Consider the following 12,579-nt stretch of genomic DNA (forward strand, 5'->3'; position numbering starts at 1 on the left):
CGTGTGTAAACACTAGATTTGACCGCACGATTCGTGTCTCATCCTTAGAGACTCTCTAAGGAAATACCCCGCATGTGCAGGCGTCGGTGCTCAGCGCACTTCGCTCAGGTTCAATATTAAAAGGGTGCAAGAACGATTACTAAAGTCGTGAAACTGAGACAGCTCCGGCGAGCGCAGCTCGAGGACCGAAGAATACACTTTGATAAGAGTTACTATGACACGTATTTTTGTTACTGGGTCCAACTGAGGGGGACTGCAATACTGTCTGTTGGTCCCCGAAGCTGAGTGACTCTATGAATTTCACGGGAGACGCCTCCGTCGAGAAGACGAATACACGTCACACCTCCTCTTGCTCTTTGATGGAACACTTTGCCCACGGGAGCTTAGATATGTAAAATTGATTTAATCCAACATCTAAAAGGCATGATAGAATCTGGGACAACGCATCGTTTTAATGCTGCATCATTTACGTAGCATCCTCCAAGAAACCAAGGTATCGAATACGGGGTTGCAGGCAGCAGGCTTGAAACGACCACAGAAACGCGTTTCTCTCCCCAGTAGCGCTCATCTGGGGAAATAGGCGGAACTACGGTAAGTAGTTACAAGAGCGAACCAATACCCGTGTAAACCTGAGGAATTTCGTGATCCGCTGCAAATGGCGCCACGCCTCTCTGCTTCGCTTCACTGTGGTCTATCAGCAGACGTTCCTGAGGGAAACTCCGAAGTTCGGAATGGAAAACAGCGCTTCCTCTGTAGTGATCCGATTGTGAAACTGTTTTAAGCGTCCCTCCGTCTCTCGGGATTCTAATTCCTGGGGGTGCGGTTAGAACCAAGCGTAGTTCCTTCGTTCAGAATTCTCAACGTATCGGTGCCTTTTGTCTCTCTGAGTGCTTTCTTGATCAGTTCAACTGTATAGGTGCGTGCTCTAGTCGGGCGTCTGCAACTTTTTGAGCATGCGTGCTTCTCGAGTTTTTGTCGCCGCTCTGATTCTTGGCGCTCGGCATGTTTCGTTCGCGCCCCTTGGCTCCTTGGCTACACTCGAAGATTGTAACGACATCCATGTCTTCGCCTCCCGCTTTCGCTTTGGCCTGTCGCGTTTCTGAGCTACTGGGGCTCGCCTGCCAGGCAACAGCCGTGCGGTTCCGAGGAAGGAGGGTGAAACCGAGTTTTCATTTTCCTGCCGCTCTGTCACCCTGGCGAGTGCGAGACAGCCTCGCATTTGGAAGTCGAGACGGAGAAGGGGAAGCAGCAGAACGAGGAGACGAACTTACATGGTTTGCGCAAAGAAGCTGGATCAAATGCCGTACCTTTGCATCGCGCTCTGTACACCCTGCGATGAGTTGCTGCGAAGAAAAGGAAACGATGAAGTCGAACGCAGCGGGTGCAGTACCTAAGGAAGCCGTGGGCGCGGGAGAAAGATATTTCCGTTGCGCTCGGAGCTTGTGTTCTGTGTTGCAAAGACCTCTACGGAAAAGCGCCTGATTTCTGCGACTTCCTCTCAACTGAACCGAAGACGCGGGCTCGACGTTTTTCTGAGACTTTTGAACCGACAACACAAGGAAGCCTCCGAAATCCTCTGAGATGTCCAGAGTTTCCCGACTGCTCCAGACGCCTCAAAACAAAGACAGACAAGAAGGAGAAACTAACTTCTACAAGTTGCTGCAGTTTGGCTTGGACAGGAAGAAGACTCGGCGCACGGTGCCCTAGCTCTCGCTGCATGCTGTGAAGGAGTTTCTTCGCGTTTTTCTCCACGACGTTGACCGACACCTAGAAGGCACAAACAACCGGGGACCAGAGACTCACAAAAGGATCCCGAGGAAGTCGGGGAGAAAACCTTCCGTCTGTGGATCACTTCACACAACCATCTGAACAGACTTGCGAAAACATGTCGCGACAGATGAAGCTTTCTGCTCCTGTGGAGAAACGCTGGCGTCCCCCTTATTTCATTTCTGCCTGTGAGCAAGGTTCAGCTCTCTCTGAGGCTCCCGTCCGGTTCCCTGACTCACTGGGGACTGAATCGCGCGAGACACAGCTTCTGCCTGCTTCCTATCCAAGTCTCCGTTCGCTCGACTCTCCGCTTCTTCCGCGGCTTCCCTCCGCGACTTGTTCCGCGCGCTCTGCTCTCTCTCGTCCTTGCCTCTCTCCCAGCGCGGGCGTCGAGGAGAGACAGATCGTCGGTCGACTGAGTTGCTTCCGTCCAGCCGACAGACGAGCTGATCAGGGCGCCGCAATGATCAAAGGCAGACAGCCAGATAAGCCAAAAACATTCAAAGCGCTGAAACGTCTTGGGGTCGTGTCTGCAGCCACCAAGAGACAGAAAACGCCTCCCTTAGATGGCCGCAGCAGCCGTGACATCCCTGTGTGGAGATCTCCACTATAAACATAAATACGAAGGATACATCCTTGTATATAGTTACGAACATGAAGTCAAAAGAAGAGCAAAAACGTATAAATATGTTTTAAGAGATGCATGTGTACACTTTAAGCGGAAGTGTACCCATACACAAACATTTCCGGAAAGCTCCTGTACGTTTGGATGCATGCGTCCTCTCGAAATGTCCTCTGCTTAGTGAACAAGAAGTCTTCTGCACTCTTTCCGTGGAACTGAAACACCCTTCTGAAACTCACCTGCGTCAAGTTCCTCTTGGAAAACAACAAGAGCACAACCAGCATCTGCTTGTTACACAGTGCCTTACCTCCGTCCTTCCTCGATGCGGACTGTGCTTTGCCTTCTCGTCAGAGAGGAAAGGTCGGCGTCCAGAGCGGCTCGCGGCTCTCGGTCCGGCTGTCTGCCTCAAAACAGTGGTCCTCCGGTTTCTTCTCTCCGTTTGCTTTAGAGACTCCAGAGTCTCCTCGCACCTGCCGCCTCGTTTTTCTCCTCCCTGTTCGTGGATGGCTCGTGCCGTTGTTATGGCGCTGCCTAAGCGTCGCGGAATGAAGCACAGCTGAGACTGGACCGGCGGGTGGGTCGTCTTTTGCATGCAATGCGTTCTCTCGCGCGGTGCAGTCGACGAGGAAACAGCCGCGTTCTTCGACGCTTCTTCCGAACCTTTCCCGGCATCGCCTTCTCCATTTCGGAGGAAATGAAAGGCTTCCGGCGCGCGAGCAGAAGCGCGTTTTCCTGTCTCGGAGCGACAGGGACCCTCCTTCTCTCTTGTGTCTTTGTGACAACATCTGGACTCCCGAGTCGATGGTGGCACCGCCTTCTTCTCTGCTCTCTCCCTCTCTTCGTCGGGAACGCGAGTCTCCTCCTCTCTCCTGACCTCGTCCCTTGACGACGCGGACCTGAGCCTCGCCTCTCGTTTGTATGAGTCTAGGAATGCCTTGTCGCTTCCGGGAAGCGGCGCCGAGTAGTTCCCGCATCCGTTTGCATCCTCTTGGTCATACACAAATTCTGTCTGAACCCACGCACTGTCTTCTCGCTCGTGTGCTGTCGCCGCTGCCTCACCTGTCGGACTTCGTCGCTGTCTCCGTCTCTCTGGACAGACCGAAGGTGTCTGGTCTCGTCCGCGAGAATCGGGCGTCTCTTGTCTTTTGCGGGTCCCAGAGACGTCTGCATGTTCTTGGTCTTTCTTTTCACGAAGCGTTCTTTCCCTCTCTCGGCGCCGGACAGTTTCTTCTCTCTCGGCCTTTGCACATGCATCGCGGATCTCGCGAGCGCGCGTTCGAGGGACGACGCGACCTTTGAATTTCAAGTCCTGTTCGTATTGTTCTCGACGCGCTCGAGGACTGCAGGCGAAGCACCCGTCTAAGCGCGTGGAGTACACGTAGGCGGATGTGGACGCCGGCGAAGGCGGTGCTGCAGACACTCGAGAGGCAGCAGAGGCGCGAGAGGAAGGATTCTCAGACGAGGCAGGAGGAGGAATTTTGAATGTGAGGTTCCTATGGTGGAACAGGTCGAGTCGACTCTGCGACGCCGAGGCAGCTCGCGCCTCTCTTTGGCGTCGAGGGTGACATGCGTGATGACAGTGAAGATGTGGAGAAGAGTCACTGAAACAGAAGGCTTCTTCAGGAACTGGTGAAACGCGTTCGCGCCTTGCGTCGGGACTCCAGCCTTCCCGCGACCGGTGTGTGCTGTTCCCTCCCCTGTCTCTGTCTCTCTCCCCCTGCGTCCATGCGTTCTCTGCGTCTCTTCGCGCTCGACAACACTGTCTCTCTCTTCGTGGCGAGAGCGAAGCGCGAGGTGGACGAGAGCTCCCAACAGAGACAGACGCGCAAGGAGGAAGGGACTGCGTTCGACCTGCCGGTTTCGCGTTTTTTCGTCTTTCTTCTCTCGGCAGCTCAGAGCCGACGCCGGAGGCCGAGGGCGGAGGAGAGAGAGACGCAGGGTGGGTGTACGACGCAGACCGAGGACCTGTCTTCCGCGCACCGTTTCGAGAGACAGTTCTCGTCTTTACAGGTGGAGACGAAGAACGACTCTGAGACGCCAAGAGCCGTCGGCCGTCCTTCGTCTCGCATCTCTGCGCAGAACAGCGCAGCACGGTCCCCCGACTGGTCGCAGGGTGGCACCGAGGAGACAGAGGAGCCTTGTTCGACAACGCAAGCATGCAGGAAGGAGAGACAGACGGAGGCGACGGGCGAAGACGAGAAGCGGTACTGGAAGTTGGGGAAAAGCGAGAGGGAGAAAGGCAGTCAGCGATGGTTCTCGGAGTTCTTGTGTGGCTAGGCTGCAAATTCTCGCAGGCGTGCCGAGTCTGAAGCAGCGCGGTCCAGGAGAAAGGCGAGAAGAAACCATCTTGGCGAGAGCGGGGGCGGAGCGAGAAGACGAGTCGTCAAGTGAATGCGTGGAGAAGAGAGGCATGGTCGAGAAGAGAGACACGGACGAAGAGAGAGACGCAGAGAGCTCTTCTGCTGGCTCTAGCTCGCCACAGGAACAGTGGGCATGGCCATGAAGCGCGAGGGCCAAGAGAAAGACTGTGAGGACGTTGAGAGACGAGAGAGAAAAAGGAGAGACAGGAAGAAAGGAGAAACACAACAGAGAGAGGGAAATGAGTGACAGGAGGAAATCGATGGCGTTCTTCGTCGAGGGCATACCTGGAGTGAGTCTTCATCGCCGACGGCGGCACTGTGCATCGGGTGAAAGTTCTCCCCACTGAATTCTCTGGGAGTTCGCCACGCTAGGGCTCGCCTCAGAAGGGAGCGCAGACGAATCACTTCCAGTTGCAAATCTTTTTCTCTCACGAGACGCAGCGTTTCGCGTTCTCTGTCGTCTTCTTCCTGTCTCCCGTCTCCTCGTCTCTGCTGAGACCGTGGCGCGTTCTTCCTTGATCTACACGGAGATTCCGCGCCTCGTCTTTTCGTTCTCTCTGCGTCTCTCTCTCCTGAGCCTCCTCCCTCCCATTTTTGTTGTCGCCTGACCGTGTCTTCTTCTCTCCTCTCTCTCCTCTTTCGCCTGTCTTCTCTCGCTCTGGCTGCTGCCGGAGCTCTCTCGCCTTTGCCTGTGTCTCCAGGCTCCGGCTCTCGTCGGCCTTCACTGTCTACCTGCGTCTCCGTTTCCGCTGGCTCCTCAACAGCTCCGAGGGAGGTTGCCTGCTGGGCGAAACGCTCTGAAGGCGAGAGCCAGGCGTCTTCGTCCGGCGTTCCGAGGATCGCTTTTGGATTGCAAATTTCAGACAGAACAGGGACTGCAAGCGCAGCTTCTTGACCTCTAGTTCCTGAAAGCGTGAGCAGCGCAACGTGACGCCTATTCCTTCGCTGCTCGTCTGCGCGTGGATGTTCCCCCGGGAGGAACGCGGCGTTCTCGGCGGGAGCGAACGAGCCTCGAGACGAGGGGGAAGCGGAAGGCGACGAATGAGGAGAGGGTGAAGCAGCGTTCGAAGGAAGAGCTCCGTGACCTTGAAGGCGACGCGACGGCACGCAGGCGCATCCACGCATGCAGACGCTTCGACTCTCTTTCTCGTGGACACCGAGTGGACTTGGGTCTCCCTTTTCGTTCCGGTTTTTCTCTGCAAACGCGAGGTCCGGCCGAACCTCCGCGACAGTTGGCGACTTGTCTCTCCGGTCCCGGTCGAGTTCTGTCGCCTCATGTCCGCTGTCCTGTCGCCTTCCCTTGCACCGTTTTGACTTTCGTTCTGAACCTTCTTTTTCGCCTTCAGAATCTTCGCCGCACTTGGCTTTCTCTGATTTCGCTGCCGCGAAGTTCGGACGCGTTCGTTCGCTTCCCCGAGGAAAGGAAATGCGTTTGACGAGCTCCCCCCGAGTTCGTTCGGAAGAAGGCCTTGAGAGGAAGACTCTCACTCGGCCTCTCTCCGCGGTTTGCCCCGCTGCGTTCTTTTCTGTGCTCGACCCAACAGAGTTTTGAACGCCTCTGCCTTCTCGTTCTTTCTCGCCGCCTCGGCTTTTCTCTCGTACGCGCTTTTGCTCAGTCTGATCAGAAACGCCAGCGCCTGTGTGCAGAGGTCGACGTCCAGAGAAGTAGAAAACGGCAGAGGAGGAAGGGGAAGCCGAGGAAGTATGGCCAGCAGTCCGCGTCGACCGCCCGCTTCTGGCGAGGAGCGTTGCCCGCTGGCGCGCTGAAGAAACGTCCGTCTGTGAAGCGAGGCGCGCCGGAGGCCGACAGGAGACACCTTGGAAACTTGTTGCTTTCGAGGCGCTGGGCATTCTTCCACCCTCGATGGTCTGTTCGTCGGCTCTCACACGGAAGCTGCTGCTCCACCGACGCGGCCTCCATCGGGGTCTCAGCAGGGAACGAGAGCCAGCAGAGGAAGAAGAAGAGGAGGAGGAGGAAGAAGAAGAAGAGGAAGAGGAAGAAGAAGAGGAAGAAGAAGAGGAGGAAGAAGAGGAAGGAAACGCTGCTTCGCTTGTCTCTCGCTTTTCGTTGGTTTTTTCGTTTTCGTGTCGAGAACGCGACAAGAACAAGTCGGTCTTCGGAGAAGAAGGACGAAGAACGGCTGTCGGCAGGAGAAGAGACAACGCGTCTCCCTCTTCACTGACAGCAACTGCGTTGAACGATGTTGAAGCTGAAGAAGAAGAAAAGGAAGTTGCTGGACGTCCCCTCAGCTGACTGAAGGGTCGCGAGTGAGCAGAGAGAGGATTCATCCAAGACGCAGGGACTGTATGCGTGGTCTCGGAGAAAAAGCGCGACACAAGAGAACCATTTCTCCCATCTTCCAATAGTTCTTTGTCGTCTGTAGCATACGAATTCGTCGATCCCCGTGCTGGAATCGAACGCGATGAGGAACGCGAGAGGCAGTGAGTAGACACGAGACCTCTTTCTTCCTCCGAAGATGCCTGTCTTTCGTTCACAGTCGCCATATGCTGGTTTTCCTCATCTTCCCGTCTCTCGGTGTCTCCTGTGTGTGTCGACTCTCTCTCCCGTTGGTGTCTCCCCTGTTCTCCACTCGCAGTTTCCTTTTTCTTGTTCTCCTCTCTCTCGTTCTCTTCTCCCTCGTTTTCATCCCTCTCGTTCTCTTCTCCCTCGTTTTCATCCCTCTCGTTCTCTTCTCCCTCGTTTTCATCCCTCTCGTTCTCTTCTCCACCACTCCGTTCTCTCGCTTTCTCTCTTCTCTCGTGTCTCGCTTCTCGGTCTTGCCCAGCTGCTTCTCGTCTGTCCTTTTCTTCTGCAGGTTCTGAGGCTTCGTCAGCGCTCGGCGCGTTGCGGAGGCCTTTGGCTTCCGGCGCCATGGCTTCGGGGCTCGGCTTTTGTCCTCGCTTCTTCTTTCGGCTCTCTGCAGATCTGCCGTTGCTCCCTGCATGCAGCCAGCCGAGAGCTCGCGACAGGCGTTCGAGTTCGCAGCGTCTGTGCGTCGCTTCACCTGCGGTCTTCGCCCGGTGTGTGCGTTCCTTTCTCTCCCGCCAGAGGTCTTGTCGCGGCCCCAGAGATTCCAAAAGAGAGGAAGGAAACTGCAGAGGCTCGCATCGCGGTCCATGCAGAGACCCGCGCTGGAGGGCATCCAACAACTCCACAGCGGTGTATGGACATCTGGTCAGCGACGGCAGGACAGCCAGCGCGAACGTCTTGGAATGCATAGACACCAGATTCTGCAGAAGCTGCACTGGAGGCGGACGCGAGCAACGGACGCCCAGAGGAGCTGCAGCGGTCGAAGGTTGCGCAGAAACGGAACGGGAGGCCGCAGAGGAAGAGGCGTTCGCGCACTGCGGAGAGTGAAGGTAGACCGAAGACGTGATGGACTGTGGAGAGGACAGAGGCAGTTGGAGGAACTCGAGCAGCAGAGAGACGAGACGCTTAGAGCCTTCAACTGAAGAAGGGGACTGCTCAGAACTGAGTGGCGTTTGAGGCGACTCTAAGTCTTCTCCTTCCACTGGGGAGATGAGATGGAGAAGTGAGAGTGTAGGTGACGGGCCGGCAGACGCGGAGACAGAAAGGACTTGGACTCGTACTGCCCTGGGAGCAAAGCGAAAGCAAACGCAAGCGAAACGCAGAGGTCAACCAGGATGGCTTCGACAAAATCCCGATGCATGCAGTTCAGCTTCTTCGTCGTCAGCGTGTGGAGGGCGTCCGAGTGGGGACTGCCGCTCTCTCGTTCGCACTTGCGACTCTTGTGCATTCGGCGAAGCAGACAAGTGAGAGAGGGGCCGTCTGTAGAAACAGAATAGTTCCTAAGGCATTAAAGGGGATGTGAGCCTAACTCTGTACACGAGGAAGAAATCAATTTGTGTGCATTTTCATTCCAAGAGCTCGTCCAAGTGTATCGGCCTTCTGTTCATCGCCGTTGCCTTCGACTGTGGCGTCATTCTTCTTCGCACCTGTATCTTTACTTTTCTGCTTTTTTTCGGAGACCGGAAAAGCGGCTCTGCTTCTCTGTCTACGCAAATGTGAACTCACAAGAGACTCGGCGCTTCTGTCTCTTCTGCGTATTTCCTTCCTCTCCGTGGCTTCGCCTCCGACCCCGCTTTCTTTTCCTCTTCGTTTGGACGACCGGAGGAAAGGCTGGACAGACGCAGCTCCTTCAACTTGGCTTTCGCGCGACTCAAAACCATTTTCACTTCTCCCACCGTGCTCACGGAGACAGTGCGGAGACAGCGCGACACAACGTCGTCTGGGGTGCAAGAGGCCGAAGAAGGCGGTGAAGAAGTCTTGGAAGACAAAAATTGAGCAAAGCAGGCGAAACAAGGGGGAGAAGTGGAGGGAGCAGCTGCCGGCGGAGAAGACGAGAGGAGGTCGACAGTCGCGTCGTCCGAGACAAAGAAGACAGAGAGACCGAGCAGGAAGGAGAGAGGCTCGCCGTCACTGTCTGTGTCCATCTCTAGGAGGCGCGTTAAAAGTTTTTCAGCGAGGCCTGCGTCTGCCACTTGGAGAGTTCCGGTTTCGCTTTCCCCCTTCCTGCTTCCTTCCAGTTGAGTTCTTTGCGTCCAGTTTCCTCGTCTCCCAAGGACAGAAGGAGGCCGCGACAACTGGAGACCAAAGTGAGAGGAAGCCGCAGGTGAAGGGGAGGAGCAAGATGAACTTCGACTCTCCTCTGTCACCTTTCTCTGTTCTTCTCCCTGCCTCTCTGTACCGTCTCGGCCGTCCAGGAGAAACACCGTCGCATGCTGGCGATCCGTCACTAGCCAGTCGGCGACTCTCTCTATAAAAGAGCCTTTTTCGCCCCCATCTCCTCCCGTCTTTACTGTTTCTCCTTCGTCTCCTTTGCTTCTCACTTCTCCTTCTTCTCCTCTCTCTCTCTCTATCCGATTTATGGCTTGCTTTCTCTCCTTCTTCCACTCCTCTCTCCAAGAGAAGCCTTCGACTGCAGAGCAGACGCGCCAGGACTTGAGTAATTTCTGCTCTTCTTTTCGCGGCAACTCCGGGCCTGTCTCCTTCCTGTGTCCTCCATCCTTCTCTTCTCTGTGCTTCGCGCCTCTCTGCTGATGTTCACCTGAGTCTCCGCATTCCTCTGTGGCGGACTCTCTCTCCTTCTCTCGGCCGCCAGCAACGTCCACCAGGTGTACGTACACCCGGCGGCGGTGTCGCGGAGAGAAGCCTGGGGAAGCCGGTTGACAGAGACGGATGTTTAGGAGCGAAGCAGACAGGGAAGGCGAAGAAGGCTCGTCTTTAGAAGGGTCGCAGCTGCTCGAGAGAAACGCAAAGATCGAAGGCGAAGAGGAGACGGGGAATACACAAGCCGCGGAAGAAGGAGGAGCTACGATGGTGGCTTCCGCATGCCTGGTCTCTGGCGCACAGGTCGTCGGGTGTATGTACACGTGGCTCTCGAAGAAGCCGAGGCGGGAAAGCGAAGGCAGCGGGAAGGCTTCGACGATAGACGACGACGGAGGAGAGCAGGAAGAGTCGTGGAACGCGTTAAAGTATCTCTCAGCCGCCACAAGAGAAGACAGATTCCTTCCGTTCGCACTCTCTGTCTCTCGAAAAACGCCTTCACTGCTGTCTGCCGCGCGGCGAGGAAGCACCGGGAGGTCCTGAGACAGCGGACTCGACGGAAAAGACGATGGGGGGGACGCCGAGGGTCGCTGCGACGAGTGCTCCAATTTGGCAGCTGCATGCGCCGCTTTCGTCCTCTCTCTGCTTCTCTGTTCTCTTTTTTCTTTCGCAGCGTGAGGAGAAGCAAGACGCAGAGACGACGAGGCGAACGGAGACGCATGGAACCGCTGCCGACTCTGTTGTCCGCCGTGACAAAACGAAGAAGGGTGGAAGGGAGAAAAACACGACGGAGGAGGAGAAGAGGTACTTCGATGAACATCAAGAGAGACAAATGGGAGCGTCGGCAAAGAAGGGAGTTTCGTCGGAATCCGATCGCGGATCGAAGAAGAGAAACATGCGTGACGCGTAGCTTCCTCGTTTGTTGCCTGAGAGAGGAGGGCTGTTCGGGTGTCTCTCCTGCTGATGATGTGAGCGTCTTCTTGTTGCTTCCTCTGTTGCTCCTTCGATTTTTTTCGTCTCCTGTTTTCTCGTCTCTCCTCGCCTTCGAGTCGACCGCCACACAGTGCGGAGGCGTCTGTTCTCCTTCTGCGCTTTTCCTCATCTCGTCTCTCTCCCTCGTCTCCCATCCCCATTGCCCGCCTGTCTCTCCTTCGGCGGCCTCTGGAAAGGCATGAAGGTGTGTCTGAAGAACCTGAAGGAGACGCATGCAGAGAGAATGAGTCCGCCAACGGCCTGCGAGCCGAGTGGCTGAGAGAGATACATTCTTTCTCCGCCGAAAGAGGCTCTTCGTGGATCCTCGTTCTGCGCGTCCGATGTTTCTCATCAGTCGAGGAAGAAGACAGAGAAGCCGCAGACAGAGAGGAGGAAGAAGACAGCGAGTGAGGGAAGAGAGAGGAAGAAACTGGTTTCGTTCTTTTCTGCGCCAGGCGTCTCGAATGTGAATGTTCTTCTTGGGAATCTCTGCCCCTTTCATTGCGTTCTCTCTCTCTGGAACAAGGCAAGAAATAAAACTTGCTTCTGCGAGCAGACAGGTCCGGCTGTTCCGTCGTCCTGATATCGGCCTTCGAGTTGCTGTTTTCGTTTCCTCTCTCGCCTCCCTTCTCTCGATTTCCTTCATTGCCTGCCTCAGACTCTTCCGTGCTGCACAGAGGGTCTTCGATGCAGCTCTCTGTCGAGGAAGACGAGGCGGAGATGCCTGAGCGTCGGTCGAAGTCTCTTCCTTCCCGCGTTTTTCTTGACGTCTTTCTGCGGTCGCCACGACTGAGAAATGAGGCCTTGGATGGTGAGTGAAACAGACGCTTTCCGGACTCTTTTCTCGGCGTCCGTTCGGAAGAAAACGAGGAAGAAGACTCGCTGACGCGTCTTCTCCGACGAGGGCGGCGACGCAGGCGAGTCGACCACTGGAACGAAGAAGGCGCCTCCATGGCGAGGCAGCCGCAGTTGAAATGCGCGGAAGCCGCGGATGGAGCTCAAGGGGACGTTTTCGAAGAGACAGGGGCACCGAAGGTACACACTCAAATCGGGAAGGAATCAGAGCACGGAGCAGAACTGGAGGAGGCAGAAGAAGAGAGAAGGTCAAACACACGAAGAACGCAGGGAAGGACAGGTCGAACGAGAAGAAAACCAAGACCGGGTGGAAGGGGAAGAATAACGAGAAGGCACTGAGTGACAGGAAGCTGCTTGTGTCAGGGCAGGAGGCGCAACACTGGCCTCGTTCAAAAACGAAGGACGGATCGGAAGAACAAGAAGAAGACTCTGTTAACTCTGCTGCTTTTGGCATGCTTTTCTCTCACATGTTTCGTTCTTCATGTTCTCTCAGTCTGTTTTTCGCGATTCGCTGTGTTGCATTTCTCGAGAAGAGGCAACTCGCTTGAAGGGTGGCGATGCTGCCCGTGAAGAAGGCGCTTGAGACTTTCCTCAGAGCGAACGCGTTAAAGCCGAAACACTATCGGCCGGCAGCAGGCCTTTGCTCATGTCCAAACACTGACATCCTTCGCCTGAGTGCTCTCGCAAACTCTTCCGAAGCCTGGACTGGTGGAAGTCCGTGGAGAGAAGATCTCTCAGCTTCTGTCACGTCTAGATGGAGAGAGAACAATCTGCATCTGTCTGTCGAGCTACGGAAAAAGGAACTGCATTCTTTTGTTTATGAACAAGTGAAAAAGAGACAGATTTGCGTGTCGAAGCGCTCAGGTAGACAGATCTGCATCGAGATCCGTAAGAAACGGGATGAGTCCTAAGTATCTCCGCGCGGTGTACACTCA

The 12,579-nt window shown here is 55.5% G+C and overlaps 2 protein-coding genes across 2 annotated transcripts; one reads left to right on the plus strand and one right to left on the minus strand.

The window, feature by feature from the left end:
* Window positions 1-1,464: 1,464 nt before the first annotated feature.
* On the minus strand, window positions 1,465-7,968 carry TGME49_312240 (hypothetical protein; the record flags this gene model as incomplete). The annotated part of the gene is made up of 4 exons (XM_018782703.1): window positions 1,465-1,767; window positions 2,007-2,213; window positions 2,697-4,694; window positions 5,035-7,968. 4 exons carry the CDS (start codon window positions 7,966-7,968, stop codon window positions 1,465-1,467), a joined length of 5,442 nt encoding a protein of 1,813 aa, XP_018635490.1.
* A 351-nt stretch (window positions 7,969-8,319) lies between these two features.
* Window positions 8,320-9,887, plus strand: TGME49_312245 (hypothetical protein). The gene is made up of 2 exons (XM_018782704.1): window positions 8,320-8,523; window positions 8,890-9,887. The coding sequence occupies exons 1-2, from the start codon at window positions 8,415-8,417 to the stop codon at window positions 9,531-9,533; spliced, it is 753 nt and encodes a 250-aa protein (XP_018635489.1). The 5' UTR covers window positions 8,320-8,414; the 3' UTR covers window positions 9,534-9,887.
* The last annotated feature ends 2,692 nt before the right edge of the window (window positions 9,888-12,579 follow it).

This window comes from Toxoplasma gondii, chromosome XI (genome assembly GCF_000006565.2).
Source record: "Toxoplasma gondii ME49 chromosome XI, whole genome shotgun sequence".
In the NCBI taxonomy this organism is placed as follows: domain Eukaryota; phylum Apicomplexa; class Conoidasida; order Eucoccidiorida; family Sarcocystidae; genus Toxoplasma; species Toxoplasma gondii.

Coding starts and splice junctions, on each gene's coding strand:
- TGME49_312245 (XM_018782704.1), top strand. CDS start 8,415: ATGCATGCAGTTCAGCTTCTTCGTCGTCAGCGTGTGGAGGGCGTCCGA. Junction 8,524..8,889: donor GCATTCGGCGAAGCAGACAA/GTGAGAGAGGGG, acceptor ACCGGAGGAAAG/GCTGGACAGACGCAGCTCCT.